The sequence below is a fragment of the Pristis pectinata genome, chromosome 10 (genome assembly GCF_009764475.1).
Source record: "Pristis pectinata isolate sPriPec2 chromosome 10, sPriPec2.1.pri, whole genome shotgun sequence".
NCBI lineage: Eukaryota > Metazoa > Chordata > Chondrichthyes > Rhinopristiformes > Pristidae > Pristis > Pristis pectinata.
Window position 1 is genome coordinate 20,116,082 of NC_067414.1, and position 26,071 is coordinate 20,142,152.

General features: G+C 41.9%; 1 protein-coding gene and 1 pseudogene across 1 annotated transcript in view; both read left to right on the plus strand.

The window, feature by feature from the left end:
- Positions 1-26,071, plus strand: part of fam135a (family with sequence similarity 135 member A) — a 155,701-nt gene that overhangs the window by 39,661 nt on the left and 89,969 nt on the right. Inside the window, 5 exon segments of the mRNA XM_052024870.1 lie at positions 1,906-2,001; positions 2,088-2,213; positions 10,228-10,307; positions 17,850-17,989; positions 23,506-23,576. Of these exon segments, the coding sequence (XP_051880830.1) occupies positions 2,137-2,213; positions 10,228-10,307; positions 17,850-17,989; positions 23,506-23,576 (368 nt within the window). The 5' untranslated portion in view covers positions 1,906-2,001; positions 2,088-2,136.
- On the plus strand, positions 20,386-20,962 carry LOC127574932 (translation initiation factor eIF-2B subunit beta-like; annotated as a pseudogene).

Sequence of the window (26,071 nt, forward strand, 5' to 3'; positions counted from 1 at the left end):
GATTTAGGGTAAGGGTTAAGAGATTTATGGGGATCTGAGGGGAACCTTTCTTTGCCAGACTGTGGTGTGTACCTGGAATGCACTGTCAGAGAGAGCGGTGTGAGCAGAGACACTGACTGCTTTTGTTGTAGTGTCTAGATGAGCGGTTAAATTAGCTAGGCATAGAAGGCAACACACATTACAGCCAAGTGGTGGAAGATGGGATTAACATAGCTGGGTGCCCACTGGTCAGCATGGACATAGAACATAGAACAGTACAGCACAGAACAGGCCCTTCGGCCTACAATGTTGTGCCAATATAGCTAATCCCTTCTACCTGCAGAAATCCCATATCCCTCCATTTTCCTCTCATTCTTGTGCCCATCCAAGCCCCTCTTAAAAGCCCCCAATGAATTTGCCTCCACCACCCTATCAGGCAACGCATTCCAGGCATCCACCACTCTCTGAGTAAAAAAACGTGCCCCTGACATCTGTTCTGATCCTAGCCCCTCTCACCTTAAATACATACTCTCTGGTGGATCAAAAGGGCTGTTTCCATACTGTAAGATTTTATGACTTAATCCTCTGGTTTCCTCCCACATTCCAAAGATGTATGGGTAGGGAAGTTGTGGGCATGGTATGTTGGCACCGTAGAAGCGTGGCGACACTTGCAGGCTGCCCCCAGAACACTCTATGCAAAAAATGCATTTCACTGTGTGTTTCAATGTATCTGTGACTAATAAAAGATATCTGATCTGATCTTAATCTACAAGGATATCAGGGCTATCGAGAGAGAGTGGGAAAATAATGTTGAGGCCAAGGTTGGAACAGCGTGATTCATTGAATGACATAGTAGACTGAACTGGCTTATTGGCCTGCTGTTTCTTACGTTCTTATGAAATTCTTTCTTTGCAAAATTTTGTCTTGATCTTGTTTTATTCTTTCTTGGAACAAACAACTGTTTTCATAGCTGACTCTGTTAGTTTGCCATGCTTTAACTTGTTCAGTGTCTTGCAAACACTTGCTCAAACACTATATATCCCATCTTGATCGCACACATTGTTTCTTGCACTTGTTAATTTATGTGTGCATATTGCAGTTTTTCATTTATGTTTTCCTTATTTCTTCCTTCCTTGCACATTGTTGTACTTAACTGTGTTATTTTCATTACGGTGCTCAACCACATTTGATTTTATGCAATCAAAATACATACATTTCAGGTTTATTTGTCTTTAATTTGCTTGATATTGTTTTCATGTCTGAATTGTAGCCTTTCATATTTGCTGTGGACTTAAAACGCAAATATGATACTTGTGATTGAAGTTTGATAGTTGATACACATGTTTTATCATGCTGTTCCAACCTTGGCCTCAACATTATTTTCCCACTCTCTCTCGATAGCCCTTGATTTCCTTGTAGATTAAGATCAGATCAGATATCTTTTACTAGTCACATGTACATCGAAACACACAGTGAAATACATTTTTATCAATAACATCTTTCCAAGTCTAATTAGTTTGTTGCTGATACCTAAAACCATATTAGAGGCAAAATACTGCAGATGCTGGAAATCTGAAATTAATGTGAATTTAATTCCGCTCATTCAAAAATACAAAGCATTACATTTTTGCCACCATATTCTTTTATGCATTCTAACTGAACTTGCATATTGGACTCTGAAATTATTTTTTTCCAGAGTTGAGTACAATAACAGTTGATAATACAATAACTTCAGTGCATCTTACAGCAAACAAATGGGAATAGAACAGGAACTTCTTTAACAATCTGTTGTTTGAGCACTTTCATTCATTTTTTATATTTATATATAAAAAAAATTATGGACTGGCTTTCACTTCTGACTTCATCAATGCATTAATTGAAAAGTATTATATAAATTTAACCATTATCATGTTTATCTTGTTCCAGCATTTTGAAATGTAGTTATAACAGCAACCATGAAGCATCAGAAAGAAAAAAATTGTTGGCAATATTCATGATACTATCAAAAGTGACTAAACCAAGGTAAATTCTATTGTTGAATTATATTCCTGATTCCAGAATTATTGTGTTTTTTTTTATTGGTAACCAAAATTGTTACACTCTTACAGATAATCATGGTGCTGTCCTAAGTGTTTTGGACCTTCCTAAAATAAAAAGATGACCGAGGTGCAAGCAACAGTGGAATTCTCGGTGAATTACACAAGTTTTATAATGTGGACCTTTCCAGAGGGGGGGTAATTACTCTCCAAAGCAACTTCTTATTTTAGTTTTATACATGGTGGACAGTACAAAATGTTTGCTCTTTAAAATTCTGCAAAATGAATTGATTATTGTAGAAAGCAAATATGAGATACCTTGATGTAAATATAGTCAGCAGTCTGTTGCTGTGGTGCTAAGATCAGTTAGAATGAGAGTTCTCTACCTATGCTCAATGAGGTCAAAACTGAAGCTGTCATAAATAGGTCAGCAAATACTAGGTTTGTGATTTATATAGAAAAGTAATGGCCATATATTGCCATCGCCAAGTAACGACATGTGGAAACCAGGATTGCACTAATTTGCTGCCCCGTAACTCTGCAGCAAAGATGTTGGGTTGAGCACAGTCACAATGACTCTTTATCAATAAACAAGTTTGAGATATTAAACAAAAACAATGAATGCTAGAAGCACTTAGCAGACCAAGCAGAATATGTTGGAAAGAGAAATAAAGTTAACCTTTCAAGCTGAAGATCCTCTATTAGTACAGGGTCTCCTGGGTTACAAACAACCTGATTTACAGAAATCCAACTTCAGGCAAATTTTCCCATATATTTTTAAAGCATTTTCAAGCTAGTAGTAATAATAATAAAATGATATTCATTAATGACTAGATGCAGCATATATTCCATTAATTAATTTAGGGGTTGTATTAGGGTGATTATTCACTGAAATGAAAGAATTGTGGCAAGTGTACGTAGAGCAATACGAAATGCGTAGCTATAGAAAATGGACGTTTCTGACTTATGGAAAAATCTGCTGACAGAAGGTTCTTTGGAATGGAACCCTCATGTAACCTGGGGACTGCTTGTACTTGGAAGGAGAAAGGAAAGTTAGTTTTAAATTGCACCAAAGGTGGAGGAGGGAAGGAAAAACAAAATGGATATCTGTGTTAAGCTGAGGCCAGGATTGCTGAGGGGATGGGTTTTTACAGGGGCAGTTAGAGGGTAACAAAGACGTGATGTGTTGCAAATAGCAGGGCAGAGTGTGCTGATGGAAAAGAAAAATACTGAGCCAATAACACTGAAATGAGTCAATGGCAGCAGAAATGGCCAGTTCTGAAATAGGTAGGTAAAGTTATTGGAAGTTGGCAGATTCGATATTGAGTCCCGAAGGCTGCAAAGTGCCACGTCAGAAGCCGAGATGCTGTGCCCCAAGCTAGCATTGGGCCTCATTATAACAATGCAGGAGATCACAGACAGAAAGGTTAGAGTAGGAGTGGAATAGAGATTAATAAATAAATTAATAAGTAAAATAGCAGTTACAGGAAGCTCAGGGTCACATGGGTGGACTGAACAAAGGTACTCTGCAAAGTGGTCACCCAATCTGCATTTAGTTTCTCCAATCAAGAGAAGATCACATTGTGAACACCAAACAGAGTATACTAGAATGACAGAAGTGCAAGTGAATCACTACTTCAGACAGACTTTTTCCAACAGACTGGGTCCCTGGATGGTGAGTAGGGAAGAGGTGAAAGGATAGGTCTTGCATCTGCTGTGGTTGTATGGGAAAATACCTTGGGTCAGGGAGTGATTGGTGGAGATGGATGAGAAGACTAGAAGTGACAAAGGGAATGATCCCTTTGAAATGCTGAAAGAGGATAGAAGAGAATATGTGTTTGTGGAATCTTGTTGGAACTGGCAGAAATTGCAAAGGAAGATCTGTGAATGCAGAGGCTGGTGGGGTGGAAAGTGAGGACCAGGAAAACTGTCCTTGCTCTGTCCTTGCTCTGTTCAATCATTATTTTGTATACTTTAATTATGTCCTCCTTAACCTCCTCCTCTCCAGGGAAAACCGACCTAGCCTCTCCAGTCTCTCTTCATACTGAAACACTCCATCCCAGCAACATTCTGGTGAATTTCATCTGCACCCTTTCCAGTGCCATCGAATCCTTCCTACAGTTGGAGGCTGAGGATGATCTAATAAAAGTATACAGGATTATGAGAGAGAGAGAGAGAGAGAGGCAGAATCTTCCCTATGTCATCCATCAGGCTGCTGTTTATCGATTACAGCTTGGCGTTTTACACCATCATCCACTCAGTACTAATCAACAAGCTTCAAAACTTGGGCCTCTGTACTGGATCCTCAACTTCCTTATCAGGACACCACAGTCAGTGCGGATCAGTAATAACATTTCCTCCTTGCTGACAATCAACAAGGATATGTGTTTAGCCCACTGCTCTACTCTCTCTACACTCATGACTGTGTGGCTAGGCACAGCTCAAACACCATCTATAAATTTGGTGATGACAGCACTGTTGTTGGCAGAATCTCAGATGGCGACGAGGAGGTGTACAGGAATAAGATCGCTGGTTGAGTAGTGTTGCAAACAACAACCTCACACTCAACGTCAGCAAGACCAAGTGATTGATTGTGGACTTCAGAAGGGGCGGTCAAGAAAGTACACACCAGTATTCATTGCGGGTCAGCGGTGGAAAGGGTGAGCAGCTTCAGGTTCCTGGGTGTCACATCTCAGAGGATCTATATAGGGCCCAACACATTGATGCAATCGTGAAGAAGGCACACCAGTGGCCCTACTTCATTAGGAGTTTGAGGAGATTTGGTATGTCACCAAAGACTCTTGCAGATTTCTCCTGATCTACAGTGGAGAGCATTCTGACTGGTTGCATCATCTGCTGGTATGGAGGCTCCAATGCGCAGGATCACAAGAGGCTGCGGAGGGTGATAGACTCAGGTCAGCTCCATCACGGGCACAACCCTCCCCGCCATCGAGGACATCTTCAAGAGGTGGCGCCTCAAGAAGGCAGCATCCAACATTAAGGACCCACACCATCCAGGACATGCCCTCTTAGCGTTACTACCATCTGGGAGGAGGTACAGGAGCCTGAAGACCCATACTCAACGTCTCAGAAACAGCTTCTTCCCTTCTGCCATCAGATTTCTGAACAGTCCATAAACACACCCTCATTATTCCTCTTTGCACTATTTATTTATTTTTGTAATTTTTATGTGTTGCACTGTACTGCTGCCACAAAACAACAGGTTTTCATGACATATGTCAGTGATAATAAATCTGATTCTGATTCTTTTCCCGGTGGAGGTGCCTAAGACAAGAGGGCATAAGTTTAAAGTGAGAGGTAAGAGATATAGAGGAAATCTGAGGGCAAGCTTTTTCCACACAGAGGGTAGTTAGAGTCTGGAATGTGACGTCTGAAGACATAGTGGAGGCAGAGACTCTCATAACATTTATGAAGCATCTAGACAAGTACTTTAACTTCCAGGCAATAGAAGGCTAAGGACCCAATGCTTGTAAATGGAATTGGTATGTAGATAGGTACATCAGTTGCCATGGATATGATGAGCTGAAGGGCCTGTTTCTGTGCTGTATAACATTCTATGATATCAGAACCATAGATCTAAGTGGGAAAGGGACTAGACCAGTTGCGAAAGAATGGAGCCATGGTAGGAAGAACTAAGTTCATGGACTAGAACAGGCTGGTACAATGGGTTTGCTAGAGAGTCCTGCTTGCGGATCTTGAACAGGAAGCAGATGGGGGCAATGAGGGACTGGGGTACTTGAAGCTGTGGAGGGAAGATCTTCCTATGAATGAGGTCTGTGACTATCTGGGAAACATTGACCTGATGTGTGGTGTTGGGGCCCTGGTCTAGAAAAGGACACGAGGATGTGTTTGAGAGCTGATATTCAATGCTTGTGAGGTGCAGGTGAGTTTGCCAGACCATGACAGCATCACCCACATGAACAGATTTGAGGTATTACTTGTTACTGGGACTTGTGCTTCTCTGTCCGAGGCTGAGAAAGTACCATGTTTAAAATCATACGCTATTTTTATCCCAATAAATATTTAATTATTTATCAATTACTTTTCAGATTTTTAGAATGCAATTTATTTGATCTTAAGAAAAAGTTGAAAATTGTGTAATTTGCAGATAACAATTATTTTGGTAAATTGATGCACTAAAAATTGGAGTTATTTAGTATTGCAGCTTTAAATATACTGTAGCTTAAACTGAAGCTGAGATTGGAAACAATGTTGGGGTAGTTCAATCAAGTGAAGTTAGTATAGTCTGTCAAAAAGGATGAACTGAGAAGAAAACAACGTTTCTTAGATCACAGTCAAATGAGACCACGCTATGTGGCAATTTCAAGATACTTTACGTTTCTTGGCCACCATTGGCATAGGAAAATGCCTTCATCTACTGTGGTAAAGTTTAGGATTTTTGAGTTCAAAGTGCAGGTGGAGTTACTACAGAGTGTTAGGGAGATTGAGAAGTTCCTGGATTGTACATTCAAGGAGTTAGCAACTCCACAACCTGTGTGTGTACAAGGACAGCATGTGGGTAGCCATCCGGAAGAGCAGGATTCTTCCAAGATGTTTGTCATCTTTAACCGACATTCAGTAATAGAGACAGGTGGAGGCAGTGACATCTTGAAGTACAGTCTAGAACCTGGCACCATGCAGAAAAGATTGCACAAGAGGGTTAGCAAAATGTCATAATGGATTCCATATTTATGGGAAAAAGATGGATACTACACTATCTCCATATTGCTCCCAGTTTGAAGGTCTAGTGTGTATAAATAAAAGAGAATACTGCAAATAAATGTGTGGCTGGATAGATGGTACAGGAAGGAGGGCTTTGAATTCCTCGGAGGCGCCAAAACCAGTTTTGGGAAGGCGAGACCTCATGGATGAGTCGTAGTGTGGAAACAGGCTCTTTGGCCCAACTTATTCATGTCAACCAAGATGCCTTCCTGAGCTAGGTCCATTTGCCTGCATGTAACCTGTATCCCTCTAAACCTTTCCTATCCATGTACCTGTCCAAATATCTTTTAAACATTATATTTGTACTCGCCTCTACTACTACCTCTGGCAGCTCGTTCCATATACCCATTATTCTGTGTGGATAAACTTGCCACTCTGGTCCCCTTTAAATCTTTCCTCTCTCACTTAAGTTTATGCTCTTTAGTTTTAAACTTCCCTACTTGGGGGGAAAAAGACTGGCCATTCACCTTATCTATGCTCCTTGTCATCCCTCACCCTCCTACACTCCAGGGTAAAGAGCTCCAGCCAATCCAGTCTCTCCTTATAACTGCAGTAGTGCACGCAATATTCCATCTGAGGTCTCACCAACATCTTGTACAGCTGTAACGTGATGTCCTAATTCTTGTACTCAATGCCCCATCCAATGTACGAGACCTGGACAAGTTAAACAAGTTGCAGCTCAATGGTGGTGAGACTATTGTCCTTGAAGGAAGGTTTGTTAGTGCTGTGGGAGGAGAGGAGTGTTGAAATTAATTTGGCAGGAAAATGGACGCCAGGATGAGGCACTGAAAAGAACAATGATGTACAAACAATTGGGAGAGAGGGAGCAAGAAAAATAGGTCTGTGGTGCCACTTTCATCTGAGATGCCACTCCTGCAACAGTATCCAAAATAGTGTACCTATTTGAGAGTGTAATGGTTACAGGCGATTCCTGCACTAACTTTCAGCATTTACTGGCTCTCCTGGTGGTCAAATGTCTCCTTTCTTTCTGTACTTCCAGTGTGACTAACTTGCTAATGTATTATCTATGACATTTTCTGCATCTTGGATGCCTTGTCATGAGTACAACCACAACTCCAGCTGCTCTGTGCAGGCAGACAAGAGCTGCAGCTGGACATACTTACTGCAGGCATAGTTACCTCGGACATTTCCATTGTCTCTGATCTCCCACATCTTGCAGGAGGAGCATACCACTGCCATAGCACCCATATCCTTTATCACCACTCCCTTCTGCTCTGAAAGAGGAAATATTTCTTGCATGATCACTACTCACCTTGCTCACCAAAGCCTGCACTTTGACCTCAACAACAGGCACTTCAAACCTTACAACTCCTCACAAGATGGTTACTCCCACTATACCTGGCTCTCCTTTTATTATCTCTCTCACATGTGCGATCCCACAAAGGTGCAAGCTCAGATGGCATCATGGCAGCTTATGTTAATAACTTGGAATTTTAAAAAATAAAACATCTTAGTAACAGTGACCACAGAACCACTGCATTGTCATGAAAACCGATTTGATTCACTAATGTCCTTCATGGGAGGAAATCTCCCATCCTTAGCAGATCTGCCAGTCCTACAATAATGTGGTTGACTCTTAAATGCCCTCTGAAATGACCAAGTGAAGACAAAGTACTGTCTTTATGCAGAAGGCAATCATGCTGCCTGTTCCTCACTCCTCTGGCTTGGAAATCACCTGCGCCGTCTTCCGGTTCATCTGGGGATCCAAGATGGAGCGGGTCTGACGGGTCACCATGCATAAGTCCCTGGACAATGGGGGGTAAAGGTGTCCCAATGTCGCCTTCATTCCTGATGACCACCTTCGTCTGTGGCTGCATCAGGCTGTGTGTGGAACCCAAATACGTGGGCATCAAGTGTCACTACGTACCGAGGTCCTAGCTGTCCCTGCTGTTGCGAAGGATAGGCCTGGCCCCGTGGCCACACAATGCCCCAGTCAGCTGGATGTTGCCGCACTACCTGTCCTTTGTGGAGAAGTTCTTCCAGACCAACAGCTTTGACCACAAGTCCATCAGGCAGCGGTCAGCACGGAACATCCTGCAGACACTGCAGGAGAAGGACTCGATGGACACTGTGGGGTGGTTCCCTGAGCAGACTGTCCAGACCATCTGGCAGAATGCCTCATCGCCAGAACTCACCAACAAGCACCAAGACCTTGCTTGGCTGGCGGTGAGAGGGGCCCTCCCAGTTAGATCCTTCCTCCATGGTCGGAACCTCACTCCCGGCACGCGCTGCCCCCGGGAGGACTGCGCTGGGGACGAGACGGTAGCCCACCACTTTACGGGCTGTGGGTTTGCATCTGGCGAAAGATGCAAGGGTCCTTGTCATGGTTCATCCCCAGCAGCTGCATAAGAGGATTCTCTGATCTACGGGCTGTTCCCGGGGACACACACAGAGACGGACATCAACTGCTGCTGGAAGGTCATCAACTCGGTGAAGGCGCCTTTAGTCTGCCCGAAACTTGTTGGTCTTCCAGCACTGCGAGATGTCCGTAGGGGAATGCTGCCGACTGGCACATTCCAGGCTGCAGGAGTACGTGCTGAGGGACACACTGAAGCTGGGTGCAGCCAACGCAAGGGCTCGGTGGGGAAGGACTACAGTTTAGGGTTCTTCTGCCAATGGAGAGGGAGGGGCGGTGTCAGGCGAGAAAATCCCTAAATATTGTAAATACGGGACTGGGTAGCCCCCAGGGACCCACACGTGTGGCTTTGGTGCTGTTTTTTTTGTATATAAAAAGGTAACACTAATGAATGATCTGTACAAGAATGTAAAGGCTTGCACTGTTTTATAATTGTATATAGTTTGTCTTTTATTATGAATAAAGTTTATTTTGGAATTAAAAAAAGGGACAGACTCAGAACATATCTGGCAGCCCAAAACTGGGCATTCATGCAGCACCGCAGACCATCAGTGGCATTAGAAATGTCCCCCACCACAATCTGTAAATTTGTTAGTCAGCATATCTCTCCACCTCATCATTACTAGGGATTAACCCTGTTTCAGCAAGGAGTGCAGAAAATCATGTTAGAAATAGAATAAAAACATAACCTAATAATTGGGGTATGAAGATTTACAGTAGAATAGGAGGAAATTCCTGACTATCATAGGATCAAATTGACTAAGCTTTCATCTGAATTGCTTCTTTTGTGCATGATTTGCACAAATAAAAAGGATTTATTGAATTAAAAGCTCTATATAAACACAAAATGTGTGTACTCTAAAATAAGGGTCTACAGTCAGAATACCAATCCACAGGAACAAGTGATATTTTTGCCCTTTTCTCATTGTCAAACTGCCTGATACAGACTTTTCAAATTGGAAATGATGACTGAGTACTTAATGAATACCAATTAAACTTTCTTCATTCATTCTGCAATTACAAAATTATTTCTGATTCCAGTATGTGTGCTCAGATTTTTATCATAACATATCAATGTATTTACTTCTGTAGGTTTTACCAGATACGTGCAACAATGAAATTGCCTCCCAGAGTTCCTCACAAGTTGGAGGCAAGTCTACTGAATCCAGCAGGTAGGGAAAACGAAAGATGTTTTATTATTTAGGAACAGATAGAGACTAGTGTTGATTTGTGTGAACGGTGAAGAATTGGTTTGATTACTTTCATCTATGAATATTTAAAATTAAATATATTCTGTTTTGATTAGACAACCATACAGATTTTCAAATTGGAAATGATGATTGAAATGTTCAAAATTGTTTAATCCTTGTAACAAAGCAATATATGGGCTTGACGTGGCACTCAACCTTCTAGGGCCAAAGAAACTTCGGATAGTTGTTCCTTGGGTTTTGCCCTAGACTTTTTAACATCATAGTACTTTTTTGACCCAAAGTTCCCATCCTCGTGCTACTTAGTCAGAAGGTACAATTTTCAGGCTGTCAGGCTGATTTGGTACTTGAATAAGTACATGTATTTTTTAAAATATGATTTTTCCAAATAGTATTTGAATAGTTTTAGATATGATTGACAGATGTATAATTCTTGGGAGGTAGTACATGACTTTGAACTTGTGGAGACACGAGAATGTAGATGCTGGAATCTAGAGTAAAGAAAAACTGCTGGAGGAACTTGGCAGGTCAGGCAGCATCAGTAGATGCAAAGGGGTGGTTAACATTTTAGGATTGCATCAGAACTGAGAGGAAAGAGAACCAGTATAAAGAGGTGAGATGAGGGGGTGAGACACAGGCTGGTAGGTGGGAACCAGGTGATGGACAGAGAGCCATTTGGGGAAGGCGGGAGGTTAGAGACTGGCTCATGGGTGATAGGTGGAAACAGATAAGAAAGAAAAAAAATATGGACAGGTGGAGGGAGGGAGGGAGAGGGAGAGTAGAGCCTGAGGCTGGAAGGTGATAAGTGGAACCAGATAAGGGAGGAGTGATGGGCAGATGGAACCAGGTGGTGGGGGAGGGGGAGGATAACACATCTAGGTGGGGGGAATGGCAAAGGTGAATAAAAGGAGAGAGAACCTAGATGAAACCAGTAGAGTGGGACAGGAACACTGGATGTGCATTACCTGAAATTGGAAAATACAATGTTTATACCATTGGATTGTAGGTAATCCAACTGGATATGAGATATTGTTCTTCTAGTTTGCATTTGGCCTCATCATGGCAGTGGATAAGGCTGAGGACAGACAGGTTGGTGTGAGAGTTGGAAGGGGAGTTGAAATTACATAAACCATAAGCTCAAGTAGGGTGTTGCAGACAGAGCACAGGTACTCTGCAAAACAGTCACCTAGTCTATACTTGGTGTGGCCGATGTAGAGGAGGCCACATTGAGCACACTGAATGCAATAGACAAGGATGGGTGAGGTGCATGTGTATCTCTGCCTCACTTGGAAGGGCTGTTTAGGAACCTGGAGATGGTGTAGGGATAAATTTTGCATGCCTTACAGTTGAGGGGAAAGTGCTGGGGGTGGGATGGGTGAAGAGGGATGAATAGACCAGAGAGTGGTCCCTGCAGAAAGGGAGAGGAGAGGCGAAGATGTTACTGGTGGTTGGATCCCGTTATAGCTGGTGAAAATGGTGAAGGATAATATGCTAGATACAGAGGCTAGTGGGGTGGCAGGTGAGAACGCAGGGAACTCTATTTCTATTCTGTCTGGGGGAGGGTGGGTGAGAGCAGACATTTGGGAAATGGAGGAAATACAAGTAAGGATTCCTTTGTATTTGCTTCCACCACTGCCCCAGGCAGCACATTCCAGGCACCTGCCACTCGGTGTGTAACAAAAAAAAACTCACCCCGCACATCTCCTCTGAACTTGCCCCCTCTCACCTTAAATGCATGTCCTCTGGTATTGGACATTTCAACCCTAGGAAAAAAATACTGGCTGTTTACTCTATCTATACCTCTTATCATCTTATAAACCTCCATCACATCTCCCCTCAGCCTCTGCTGCTCCAGAGAAAACAACCTAAGTTTGTCCAACCTCTCCTTATAGCACATGCCCTCTAATCCATGCAGCATCCTGGTAAACCTCTTCTGCACCCTCTCCAAAGCCTCCATGTCCTTCCTATAATGAATGCAATACTCCAGATACACCCTAAAAGTTTTATAAAGCTGCAGCATAACTTCCTGACTCTTGAACTCATTGCCTCGACTAATGAAGGCAAGCATGCCATATGCCTTCTTTTTACCACCCTATCAACCTGTGTAGCCACCTTCAGGGAGCTATGAACTTTGACCCAAGATCCCTCTGTTCATCAACACTGTTAAGGGTCTTACCATTAACAGTGTACTGTCTCTTTACATTTGATCTCCCAAGGTGCAACACTTCACATTTGGCCAGGTTAAATTCCATCTGCCATTTCTCTGTCTATATCAGCAACTGATCTATATCCCGCTGTATCCTTTGCCAGTCTTCTATGCTATCCACAACACCACCAATCTTCATATCATCTGCAAACTTACTAACCCACTCGTGTACATTTTCATTCAGGTCATTTATGTACATCACAAACAGCAGAGGACAAAAGAGAGGGGAGGCAGGGTGGGCACAGGGAGGTGATAGGTAGATGTAGGTAAGAGATAGTGATAGGCGGGTGCGGGGAAGGGAGAGCAGATCCACTGGGTGATGGGTAAAAGGTAAGAAGAGAGAGGGAAAAAGGCTAGGAAAGGGAAGAAGAGAGGAGGGGGGGGTGGGAATTACCTAAAGTGGGAGAATTCAATATTAATACAATTAGGCTGCAAGGTTCCAAGACAGAAAATGAGGTGCTGTTCCTCCAGTTTGTGCTTAGAATTCTCCTGGCAGTGAAGGAGGCCAAGGACTGTCGTATCAGTGATAATGTTGGGGGGGGGGGGGGGGTGGTGGGGGGGGGTTGAAGTGACTGGCAACGGAAAATGCAGGTTGCGGTTACGGACAGAGCGCAGGTGTTGTGCGAAACGGTCACCTAGTCTGCAGTCATATAGTGTTTTTAATATATTTTTTCCTTGTCTGTTTCCACCTATCTACCAGCCTTTGTCTCTAAACTCCACCCTCCCTTTCTTCCACCCGACTCATCTGCCCATCGTCCTGACCTTGCCTGGTTCCACTTCTCGCCTACCAGCCCGTCTCACCCCTCCATCTCACTTCTCTATACTGGCTATCTCCTCTCTATACTGATGTGGGGTCTTGACCTGAAACATCAACCATCCCTTTGCCTCCACAGATGTTCTTGACCCACTGAGTTCCTCCAGTTGTTTGTTTTTTTTGCACTTAGAAAACCTTAAGAACCATAAATTCAATCTCTAGGGTTTCATTAATGTTCCATTGAAAACTGAAAGGGGTTGATGATATAATTAGTCAAAAACCTCACTGTCATTGTATCACGATGAAAGAAGGTGAATTAGCTGGACCTAAATCTTTTTGGAGGCTGAGGGGAGACCTGATAGAAGGTTATGAAATTATGAGAGACATAAATAGACAGCCGGTGACTTTTTCCCAGGGTCGAAATGTCTAATACTAGAGAACATGTATCTAAGGTAAGAGGGAGAAAGTTTAAAGGGGATGTGTGGGGCAAGTTTTTTGTTTAAAGTGAGGGTGCTGGGTGCCTTGAATGCACTGCCAAGGATGGTGGTGGAAGCAGCTAGGATAGAGGCGCTTAAGCTCTTAGATAGGCACATGAACATGCAAAGAATGGAAGGATATGGACCATGTGCAGGCAGAAAGAATTAGTGTAATTAGGAATTGTTAGCTTAATTAGCTCGGCACAAAATCGTGGGTTGAAGGGCCTGGTCCTGTGCTGTACTGGTCTATGTTCTGTTTTCCTTCTCCAGAAATTTCTACCAGTAAAAAAGAAATTTTCAACTGAAGGCAATGTAACGGCATACAAATTACTTGTTCCACTGTTTCCAGATTGTGATTGATGGAACTGATTCTGCACATTGTCAAAAGTATTTGTATATTTTGCACTGCTATCATATTCTTCACTCATTAACCTTTGAAGTTAGCAACTGATTTCAGTAACAGATGAGTTGTGACAAGACAGAGCTGAGGAATGTTAAAGGCATGGAACATGGCAGTATTAATTCTACTTAGAAATTTTCCTACTTCTGGCACAACTTTGTCATTTTATTTCACCAAATCTTCCTTTCTGACTTTCACTGTCTGTTTATCTCATTGATCTTTTTCTTTCATTGGTCAAGAAGCTTTTGTGCATTATGTACACAAGGTCCAAGTTGTGGCATTTATGTCACCACACAGTTTCCAGCAGTTTTTGATACAGGTATATTGCAAAGTCAATGGCAAGCATAAAAGTCCATTTTAATGTTTGCTGTCAAACCTCCCATTGCAGGAATTTTAGACTGAAGATTTATCTATTAAAAAATCATTGTACCTACTGTAAATCTGAAACATTATTCTGGAATCCATCTCAGTCATAAATAAAAATGTGCTAATTACTTTTTGGCCTTGTATTGACTAGATTTCACATATATGGCAGAATTGATTGTAGGCAGTGTACCAAGCACTAAACTTGTAACTTGACTGAACAGGCTTTCACATGTTTCAAAATAAGGTGTTTCAAAGCATTTCTCAAAGTGTTTGGACAAAATTTGAAACTGATTAATATAAAGAGTTATCAAGACATATAGCTGATATCCTGATTAGAGGAAGAGGTTTTGAGTATTGTACAAGGAAAGATAGAGAAATTACTCCGTAGACTACTTTTTTTCAGAAGGTTAGGCAGCAGTGTTCTAATTTCTGGACATAGCCCACTAATATGAGGCATTACAATGACTCTCAAGTTGGTTTTCAATCCTTGTGCTTCTATCTCATGTGAATACGGTAGTGATGATATGAAAGTTTTCATATTCTTTGAGTTAATAGGAAATGATAATGTCATAAATTTCATGAACGTGTATTTTGAGGCCTTACGAATGCTTAAATGAACAATAGGTGGCACAACAGGGCTTTTTATTTTTATGATCTCTTTTTAAATTAACAAGCTGCTTGTGCCTTTTGCAGAAACAACAAGCTGCTTGTGCCTTTTTATATTTTTATATATTTTAGTGTTTATTGTGTGCAGATAGTGTTTATTCTGTTTTTTTTTAACATTTCCTTACAATGCAGAAGGAAGCATTAAGCCCATTGAGTCTACTAGGGCGGTCAGAACAAACTCATTTGCCGTGTTTATTTCCCCGTAATCTATTCTCTCTCATATGCCCATTAACTTCTCCCAGTTCTTCTACCTACACTAGGGGTAACTTACAGTAGCCAACCAATCAGCATGTTTTTGGGATGTGGGAGGAAACTAGAGCACCTGGGGGGGTGGGGGGGGATGTGGGGATGGAGCCTAAACAGGGAGATTGTGTAAACTCAACATGCTCTGTACTGGAGTTCAGGATGAAACCCATGTCACCAGTGCTGTGAGACAGAAGCTACCATCCTACCTCTTCATTGTGAAGGTTGTAGTTTGCAGGGTGCTACCACTGATGTCTTGCCAGATTACTTAAGTGAATTCTATAGATGTTAAACTTTGCAACTACAGTCTGCTGATGAGGGAAGAGTGGATATTTAAACAGCTGGAGATCAATTCATATCTTTGTCCCTCATGGCATTCTACCCCTTTAGTATTATTGCAACTCAGACAGTTAATTGGTAATTATTCAATCATTCACCTGATTTCTGTCTTGCAGGTGATAAACAGTCTTCAGAGAATCAAGGCACATTACATTCTGCAGAATAGCTGTAATACCTAAACTTGAACTTATTCAACAGCTCTGCCACCCATATCCTAGCTTGAGTGTATTGTTCACCCATCATGTGGCTGCACCTGCACTGGCTCCTGATCCAGCCACATCTCGATTTTAAATTCCTCATCCTATTTTACAAAGCCCTTCACTGTAACAGGAACGTGCTGGCCCTGAACTCTGTCTCACTTTTAAAAGCCTTGCACTTGCCTATGATTCTTGACTTGCTAACAGCCTCTCCCAATCAAATTTTGCAAATTCCTGTCTAATGAAATCAAAATTAGCCTTCCCCCAATTTAGGACTTCCTAACTTGTGGGACCAGTCCTATTTTTTTCCATAACTGTTTTAAAACTAATAGAATTGTAGTCACTGATGTCAAAGTTCTCCCCCACTGACACATCGCCCACTTGCCCAGTTTCATTTCCAAAGAGGTAATCGAGTGTTGCCCCCTCTTTAGTAGGGCCATCTACATATTGCTTGAGAAAACTTTCTTGGACATACTTAATAAATTCTGTCCCATCTAATCCCTTAGTACTATGGCAGTCCCAGTCAATATCAGGGAAGTTAAAATCACCTACTATTACAATGATATTATTCCTACACTGATCTGCGATTTCCCTACATGTTTGCTGCTCTCATTCTCCCGGCTATTGGGGTACCTATAGTACAATCTCATCAAAATCATCACCCCCTTATCTCTAAGTTCTATCTGTAGAAACTCACTGGACATTCCCTCAAGAATATCATCTCTAAGTACTGCTGTGATGTTCTCCCTAATCAATATCGCAACTCCACCTCCTCTCTTACCTCCTCCTTTATCACGCCGGTGGCATCTCTGTCCTAGAACACTGAGCTGCCAATCCTGCCTATCCTTCAACTATGATATAATATCACAATCTCATGTGCCTATCTATGCGCTGAGTTCATCTGCCTTACCTGTCAGGCTTCTTGCATTAAAATAAATGCAGTTTAACTTGTCAGACCCGCCTCGCTCCCTGTTTGTCCTGCCTGCTAGACTTGTTTGCTTTAACTTCTATAAATGCCTCAACTTTCTCATCTACTTTGGGTCTCACCCCCTGACAGATTAGTTTAAACACTTCCAAGTAGTTCTAGCAAATTTCCACACAAGGATATTGGTCCCCTAGTTCAGGTGCAACCCTTCCCTCTTGTATGGGTCGCCTCTGCCCCAAAAGAGATACCAATGGTCCAAAAACCTGAATCTTACAACCCTTGAGATCCTGCTTTTTAACCTTCTGCCTTACTCCCTGTGTCCACTCCCTTTTTTGTTAACCAATGCCATTGGTATCACTATGTACAATAACCTTTGGCTGCTCCCCCTCCCCCTTGAGATTGTGAGGGAGAATTTCTTTGTGCAAAGTATATTTATGAACTGGATTTCACTGCCTGCAAAGGTTGTAGAAAGAGAATTAATCAATAACTTCAAAAGGAAGTTTGTTAGGTTCTTGAGAATAATTTTCAAGGCTAAAGGGACAAAAGCAGGGTAGTGGGGTTGACAGGTAGCTCCACTAGATGTTGGCATAGATTTGATGAGCTGAAAGAGCTCCTTCCTATTCTGCTGTTATATTTTCTATGATTCTCTCTACCTCTATGACCACTATGGAATATTGCTGTGTCAAAAGCAGCTGCTGTTTATCAACATTAAAAAGGATAAAGTATTCAGGTAGGAAGCATTGAGACGCACATGATTGGGGAAATATAAATATCCATTTTTAAAACAAACTTGCATTCTACACTTTTGATGTGCTCTATTATTTTAAAATATAGTCGATTTAAAATTCCTATTCAGAACAAAGAGACTGTCTGAACAATATCTTAATTCTTTGTAATGTTTAATGTATGATATACTTTTTATTTCCTTTTCTAGGTTCTGAACTTGCCTTTCCCGCTGCTGTCCAAGATTGTATAGCCTGCAGTAAAACCTTTCAGATTCTTTATAAAAATGAAGAGATTGTTGTTAATGATGTGTTACTCCTCAAAGTTAAAATGTTGCTTGATAGCAAAAAGGTAAACAATTTAATTTCAGGTTCTATTTCACATTTTAAATCACAATATCAGGAACGTTGATACTTTATAAATATTAGCTAGAATAGACATATTATAAGCTTTACTTGTGATGTTGTCCAACAGTGACATTTATGTTATGCCTTGAATGTAGAAAATCTTCTTGAAGGATGTCATGTAAGCCATTAAATCAGTTAATATGGTTATTAAGACTTCACACAGAAGTTCCAAGTATGTTAAAGAAAAGCAATGTGTGCAGAGTACTTCAGAACATTCAGCCGTGAAACTATTTGAAACGAGAAAATGGTATTAAACTGGGGTGTGTACGGGACAATCAATCAAGCATCCAATTTTGGAGGGGGGGGGGAGTGGGGTGAAATAAACTGTCAAGGATAAAATCAATTCTGACTTGGAAAATTCATTATTTAGAAGGTAATAGCCAGGAAGGATTCATTAAGTTCTATCCTGATTGAATTCTTAGATACTTTAATGAAGAACATGCAACACAGTGGTGCAGCTAGTAAAGTCATAGAGTCATATAGCATGGAACCAGGCCCTTCGGCCCAACTCATTCATGCTGGCTGTGTTGTCCAGCAAGCTAGTCCCATCTGCCTGAGTTTGACCCATAGCTCTCTACACCTCTTCTATCCATGTACTTATCTAGATGTCTTTTAAATGTTGCTAATGTGCCCAGCTCAATCACAATTTCTGGCAGCTTATTCCAAATACCACCCTTTGCGTGAAGAAGCTGCCCCTGATGTCCCTTTTAAATCTCTCTCCTCTGATCTTAAACCTACGCCCTCTTGTTTATAGCACCTACTCCCTGGGGGAAAAAAACTGTGCTTTCCCCCTGTCTATGCCCCTCATGATCTTGTATACTTCTATCAGGTCACCCCTCAAACTCCTATGTTCCAGGGAATAAAGTCCTAGTCTACGCAACTTCAAGCCCTCAAGTCCAGGCAACATCCTGGTAAATCTCTTCTGCACTCTTTCTAGTTTAATAACATCTTTCCTATAACAGGGTGACCAAAACTGTACATAATACTCCAAGTGAGGCCTCACCAACATCTTGTCTAACTGCAACGTAACTTCCCAACTCATATAGTCAGTGCCCTGACTGATGAAGGCCTGTGTGCCAAACGCCTTCTTCGCCACCCTATCTACCTGTGATGCCGCTTTCAGTGAACTATGCACTTGCAATCATAGGTCCCTCTGTTCCATAACACTCTCCAGGGCCCTACCATTCGCTGTGTAAGTTCCACCTTGGTTTGATCTCCCAAAATGCAATACCTCACATTTATCTGGATTTGAAAGCCATTTGCCAGTCCTCAGCCCACATACCTAGCTGATCAAGATCCCCCTGTAAATTTTCATAACCTTCTACACTGTCTACAACACTACCTATTTTAGTATCATCTGCAAACTTACTAGCTATGCCTTGTACATCCGCTTCCAAATCATTTATATAAATTACAAACAACAGAGGTCCCAGCACTGACCCCAGTGGCATACCACTAGACACAGGCCTCCAGTCTTGAGAAACAACCCTTGACCATCACCCTCTGCTTCCTACTACTGAACTAATTATGAATCAAATCAGAATCAGGTTCATTATCGCTGACATACGTCGTGAAATTTGTTGTTTGCGGCAGAAGTACAGTGCAAGACATAAAAATTACAATAAGTTACAAAAATAGTGCAAAAGAGGAATAACGAGGTAGTGTTTATGGGTTCATGGATCGTTCAGAAATCTGATGGCGGAGGGGAAGAACCTGTTCCTGAAACGTTGAGTGTGGGTCTTCAGGCTCCTGCACCTTCTCCCTGATTGTAGTAATGAGAAGAGGGCATGTCCCAGCTGGTGAGGGTCCTTAATGATAGATGCCGCCTTGTTGAGGCGTCTTGTACAGGCCTCTTGAAGATGTCCTTGATGGTGGGGAGGGTTATGGCCGTGATGGAGCTGGCTGAGTCTACAACCCTCTGCAGCCTCTTTCGATCCTGCACGTTGGAGCCTCCATACTAGGTGGCGATGCAACCAGTCAGAATGCTCTCCACCGTACATCTGTAGAAATTTGCAAGAGTCGTGCTGACCCCTAAACGAGGATTGGTGTGCGTTCTCCCGACCTCCCCTTCCTGAAGTCCACAATTCCTTGATCTTGCTGACATTGAGTGTGAAGCTGTTGTTGTGACATCACTCAACCAGCCGATCTATCTCACTCCTGTACACCACCTCATCGCCATCTGAGATTCTGCCAATGACAGTTGTGTCATCCACTATCTCCCCTGGATCCCATGCGATCCAACTTTCCATCCAAGCCTGCCATGAGGGACGTTGTCAACAGCCATATAGACAACATCCACTGTACTACCCTCATCTACCTTCTTGGTTACCTCCTATCCACTCCAATGAGATGATCATGACCTTGGGCTGATCCCCAACCATTGAAGCTTTCCTTAAAGAAGCAGCTTGAAAGTGCAACTTCCAGGTGATTGTGGCAGAGTGTGCCCCTTACTGCCAAGGTCACGAAATATCCATGGCTCTTTCTGCTGTTGGGATTGAAACAACCATCATTACAGACACTGCCATCTTTGCCATCATGTCACATGTCAACAAGGTCATCATTAGCACCAAGACCATCCTTGCCAATGGGGGTTTGCGGGCTGTCAACAGGGCTCACACTCTGGCTCTTGCAGCCAGGCACTACTCCATGCTGGTGATCGTCTGTGCCGCTATGTACAAGCTGTGCCCACACTTCCCCATTGAGGAGAAAACAGTGCACAAGTTTGTTTCGCCACAGTAGCTGCTCCCTTTCACAGAAGGTGATATTCTGTGCGAAGTGAGCGCTGGCTGCCCTGTGTTCGATTATGTTCCTCCAGAACTCATCACCCTCTTCATCCCCAACATTGGGGGGAAATGCCCCCTCCTATATATACCGTCTGATGCGTGAACTCTACAATCCTACTGACCACCAAATATAACTTAACTAAATGTGCTGACACAGTAAACTCCGATGATCTGGTTTCACATTGATCAGAAGTCCCAGTGGTTCAATGGTAGTGTAGCAGTTAGCGTATACCAGCTTTAATTCCGGCCACTGTCTGTAAGGAGTTTGTACGTTCTCCCCATGACTGCGTGGGTTTCCTCCAAGTGCTCTGGTTTCCTCCCACATTCCAAAGACATACGGGTTAGGAGTTGTGGGCATGCTATGTTGACGCTAGAAGCGTGGTGACACTTGCGGGCTGCCCCCAGACATTTTACACAAAGGATGCATTTCACTGTGTGTTTCGAAGTACATGTGACTAATAAAGAAATTTTATCTTATCGAAGAACTCCAAGAGATTTGTCAAACACGACTTCCCACGCCAAAGCCATGCTGACTGTCCCGAATCAGGCCCTGTCTCTCCAAATGTTAGTAGATCCTGTCCCTCAGAATCCCCTCCAGCAATTTGCCTACCACCAATGTCAGACTCACCGGTCTATAGTTTTCTGACTTGTTTTTGCTACCCTTTTTAAACAATGGTACCCCACTAGCCACTCTCTAGTCCTCCAGAACCTCACCTGTGGCCAAAGATGAAGCAAAACTTTCCGCAAGGGCCTCCGTAATTTCTTCTCTTGTGATTTTGCGTCATCTTGCCTGCCAGATCCCTCTCATATCCTCCTTATGCCCTCCTAACTTCTCTCTTAAATGCACTCCAACACTTCCTCTAGTCATCAAGAGATTCAGTAGTTCCCAATTGTTTATGCACAGTGTATGCCTCCCTCTTTTTCTTAACCAGAGCCTCAATATTTCTCGTCAACCAGGGTTCCTGAAACTTGCCAGCCTTGCCTTTCACCCTAGTAGGAACATGCAGGCCCTGAACTCTTGACATCACACTTTTAAAAGCCTCCCACTTGGCAGATGCTCCTTTCCCTGCAAACAACCTCTGCAAGATCCTGCCTAATGGCTTCAAAGTTTGCCCTGCCCCAGTTCAGGACCTTAACCTGTGAACCAATCATATCCTTCTCCATAACTATTTTAAAACTAATAGAATTATGATCACTGGACCCAAAGTGCTCACTGACAGACACTTCCACCACTTGTCCCACCGCATTCCCCAGGAGGAGGTTCAGTGTTGCATCCTCTCTAGTAGTTCCCTCTATATATTGATACAGGAAGCTTTCTTGGACACATTTCACAAATTCCACTCCATCCAAGCCTTTTACACTATAGTTGGCTCAGTCAATAATAGAGAAGTTAAAGTCTCCCACTAATACTACCCTATTATGTTCACAACTAACTGTAATCTCTCTACATATCTGCTCCTCCTGTAGTAGAGTTACTGCCTTGCAGCTCCATCAACCCAGGTTTAATTGTGTGGTGTTTGCCTGTTGTCCCTGTGACTACATGGGTTTCCTCTCGCATCCCATAGACTTGTAGGATGGTAGGTTAATTGACCTAAGAAAATTGCCCCTAGTATGTAGGTGAGTGGTAGGCTTTAGGGAGGTGGTGGGAATGTGATGAAAATAAAATGGGATTCTTAGAGGGTTGGTGTAAATGGCTGCTTGTTGTTTGGCACGGACTTAATGGGCCAGAGAGCCTGTTTCCATGCTCTATGATTCTCTGTTTGTAAGATAGTGAGGATAGTCCAGTAGATAAATATATATGGATGTTCAAAGGCCATTGGATAAATTACCATGTAATGGACCTACTTGAATATAGAAGCATATGAGTTAAATGCATGTGCATAATTGAGAAGGGAGAAAGTATTAATGAACAGAATTTTTTGATTAGAGAAAAATATACAGTAAGATATTCCAGGATTTGGTATTATGACCATTGATTTCTTTGTTGTGTATACCTTGACCTGCAGTTGATTTTGAGAGGGGAGTTTTGAAGTTTACAGATGATGAAAAACCAGAGAAGAATAACAAAATAGGGAGGTCAGAGGTGATCTGATAAAATAGGCCGACGTGACAGGTGAAGTTTATTGCATTTGAGATCAAAGTGATAGACCTTGAAAGAGCAATGTGGAGATAAAGTATAAACTAAAAATTGCTCAATGAATAGGTGTGCCAGAGTGACTAGGTGGTGAATATTCATAAATATTTTGAAAAGCAAATCAGTAAGGTGGAAAGTGTTCCATCCATGAGCAAAATTTCCGTCAAAGCTGGAATCTCTGCAGTTCTGCATAGTAAAATTGTAGAAGGCATTAAGTGTGACATTTTTAATTTTTATATATGCTTAGAATTTCACAGGCCTAAGCATGCATGAATGGACCAGTTGTGGGGAAAAGCATTCACAGTATTATGCCATGTGTCATGTTTCAATTCTTTCAGTAATGAGTGTAATATATTAAGGGGATTAAGTTTTTAGGAAGAGAATAAATTAATTAATGGAAAGGCACAATTTACATTAATATTAAATATTGAAGTGCAAAACATGATTGATCATAGTATTTGCCACTTTTGAAATTGATTAGAAGTAAAAATTCTAAAATGTTTGAGGAAGTCAAAATGATAATTTGTTCAATTTTATATCTAGATTGAAGAATCCCTGAATGAGATGGATTTCCAATTGTCTTTAGATCTCAATTTTACCGATAAAGATTTTACGTGAGTACTCATGAAAATATTGACTTTTTAATTTTAATTAGACTAGTAAACCTTTTCTGAACTGCTAATATAATAACACTCTTCTTTAAATAAGGAGGTCAAAGAATCCAACAGTTCTGTGGAACTGCCACAGTTTTGATTTTGTGTTAATTAAGAAATGCAATATATACAAATGGTGTTGATGCAGGATGGGAGAGAGAACATGGAAAGGTTTGTGGGCTATTTCATTACCCAAGGGGTTGTGAATGGGCATGAATATTATAGAATTAGAAGTGAAGAGCACTTAGAAGAAAGGACAATGAAACAGAACGAGATGACTGGAAAAATGACCGATATCTCTGGAGTTAAGAGGTCAGAAAATTTTGTCCACCATGATGCTGGAAGTGTGACTGAAGATCTTCTGGAAAGGAAACTTGCCATCTGTAGTGGCATGAATTAATGGATGAAATCAAAAAACTGAACATGTGGATCAAGTATAAGTCAAAGTAAAAATAGCTTAATCATTTTAAATTTGATATTTTTTAAATCTCCATCAACTCGCATGTTTTAAGAAGAAAATAATCTTCAAACATTAAATTGTTCAATTTCTGGATCAGAACGATTGCCATTTACAATTACCAAGCCGTTAGCAAGTATGATTTGCTATATATTACTATTATATTACAAATATATTTGGCAAGTATGATTAAAAAGAATCACAAAGCATTTTGTACTTGAGTTAAAAACAAGAGGATAACTAGGGAGAGGGTAGGATCACTCAAGGATAAAGGAAGGAATTTATGCTTGCAGTCAGAGGATATGGGCAAGGTACTAAATGAGTACTTTGTATTGGTATTCACTAAGGAGAAGGACGTGGAGGATAGTGAGAACAGTGTGGGACGTGCTAATGAGCTCAGGCATTTTGAGATCAAGAAGGAGCTGGTGTTGGGTCTCCTGAAGAGCATTAAGGTGGATGTCCCCAGGGCCTGCTGGGTATATATCTGAGTTTATTGAAAGAGGCAAGAGAGGAGATTGATGGGGCCTTGACGAAGATCTTTCTTTCCTCACTAGCAACAAGGTGAGATCCTGGAAGACTGGAGAGTAGCTAATGTTGTTCCTTTGTTCAAGAAGGGAAGTGGGGATAATCCAGGAAATTATAGGCCAGTGAGCCTCACATCAGTGGTAGGTAAGCAATTGGAGAGGATTCTAAGGGATAGGATTTGCGCGCATTTGGGAAAACGTGACCTGATTAGGGACAGTCAGCGTGACTTTGTGTGGGGCAAGTCATGTCTTACTAACTTGATTGAGTTTTTTGAGAAGGTAACAAAGGTGATAGATGAGGGTAGGGGAATGGATGTTGTCTACGTGGACTGCGTAAGGCATTTGACAAGGTTTCTCATGGTAGGCTGATCCATAATATTAGGATGTATGGGGTCCATGGTGACTTGGTAGTTTGGATTCAGAATTGGGTTGTCCATAAAAGACAGAGGGCAGTGGTGGGATGGTGTTATTCTGACTGGAGGTCCTTGACCAGTGGTGTTCTGTAGAGATCAGTGCTGGGGCCTCTGTTGTTTGTGATAGAAAGAAAGAAAGAGAGAGAGAGAGAAAGAGAAAGAAAGAAAATATATCACAAACAACAGAGGCCTCCACCATATATGTGTATGTGTGTGTGTGTGTGTGTATATATAATACGGTGGAGTTGTGGACAATGTAGAGGGCTATCAAAGGATACAGCAGGATATAGATCAGTTACAGATATGGGTGGTAAAATAGCAGATGAAGTTTAATCCAAGCAAGTGTGAGGTGTTGCACTTCAGAAGGTCAAAGATAAGGGTAAGTTTTCAGTTAGTGGCAGGACCCTTAACGGCATTGATGTGCAGAGGGATCGTGGGATCCAAGTCTATAGCTCACTAAAAGTGGCTATGCAAGTAGATAGGGTGGTAAAGAAGGCATATGGCATGCTTGCCTTCATTGGTTGGGACATTTTGTATAAGAGTAAGGAAGTCCTGTTGCAGCTATGTAAAACTTAGCTTAAGCCACACTTTGAGTACTGTGTGCAATTCTAGTTGCCCCATTATAGGAAGGATACAGAGGCTTTGGTGCAGAAGAGGTTTACCAGGGTGCTGCCTGGATTATAGGGTATGCAGGCTGTAATCGGTAGATGACACAAAACTTGGGATCATAGTGATAAATTACAGTAGAATATGAGAGAAACTAAGGACTGCAAATGCTGGAATCTAGATGAAAAACATGATGATGTTGGAGGAACTCAGCAGGCCAATATGAGCAGGCTGGTAGAATAGGCTGGTGATGGCAGATGATGGTTAAAGCTTAAAAATGTGAGGTTGCATTTTGGTAGGAGCAAAGAGAATCAGCAAAAAAGAAAAAAGGATACTGTTCTAAATGGGGTGCAGGACCAAGGGAACCTGGTTTGATGGATGCACAAGTGAAGGTGGTGGAGCAGGTTGAGAAAGCAGTTAATAAGGCATGCACAATTCTGGACTTTATTAAAAGAG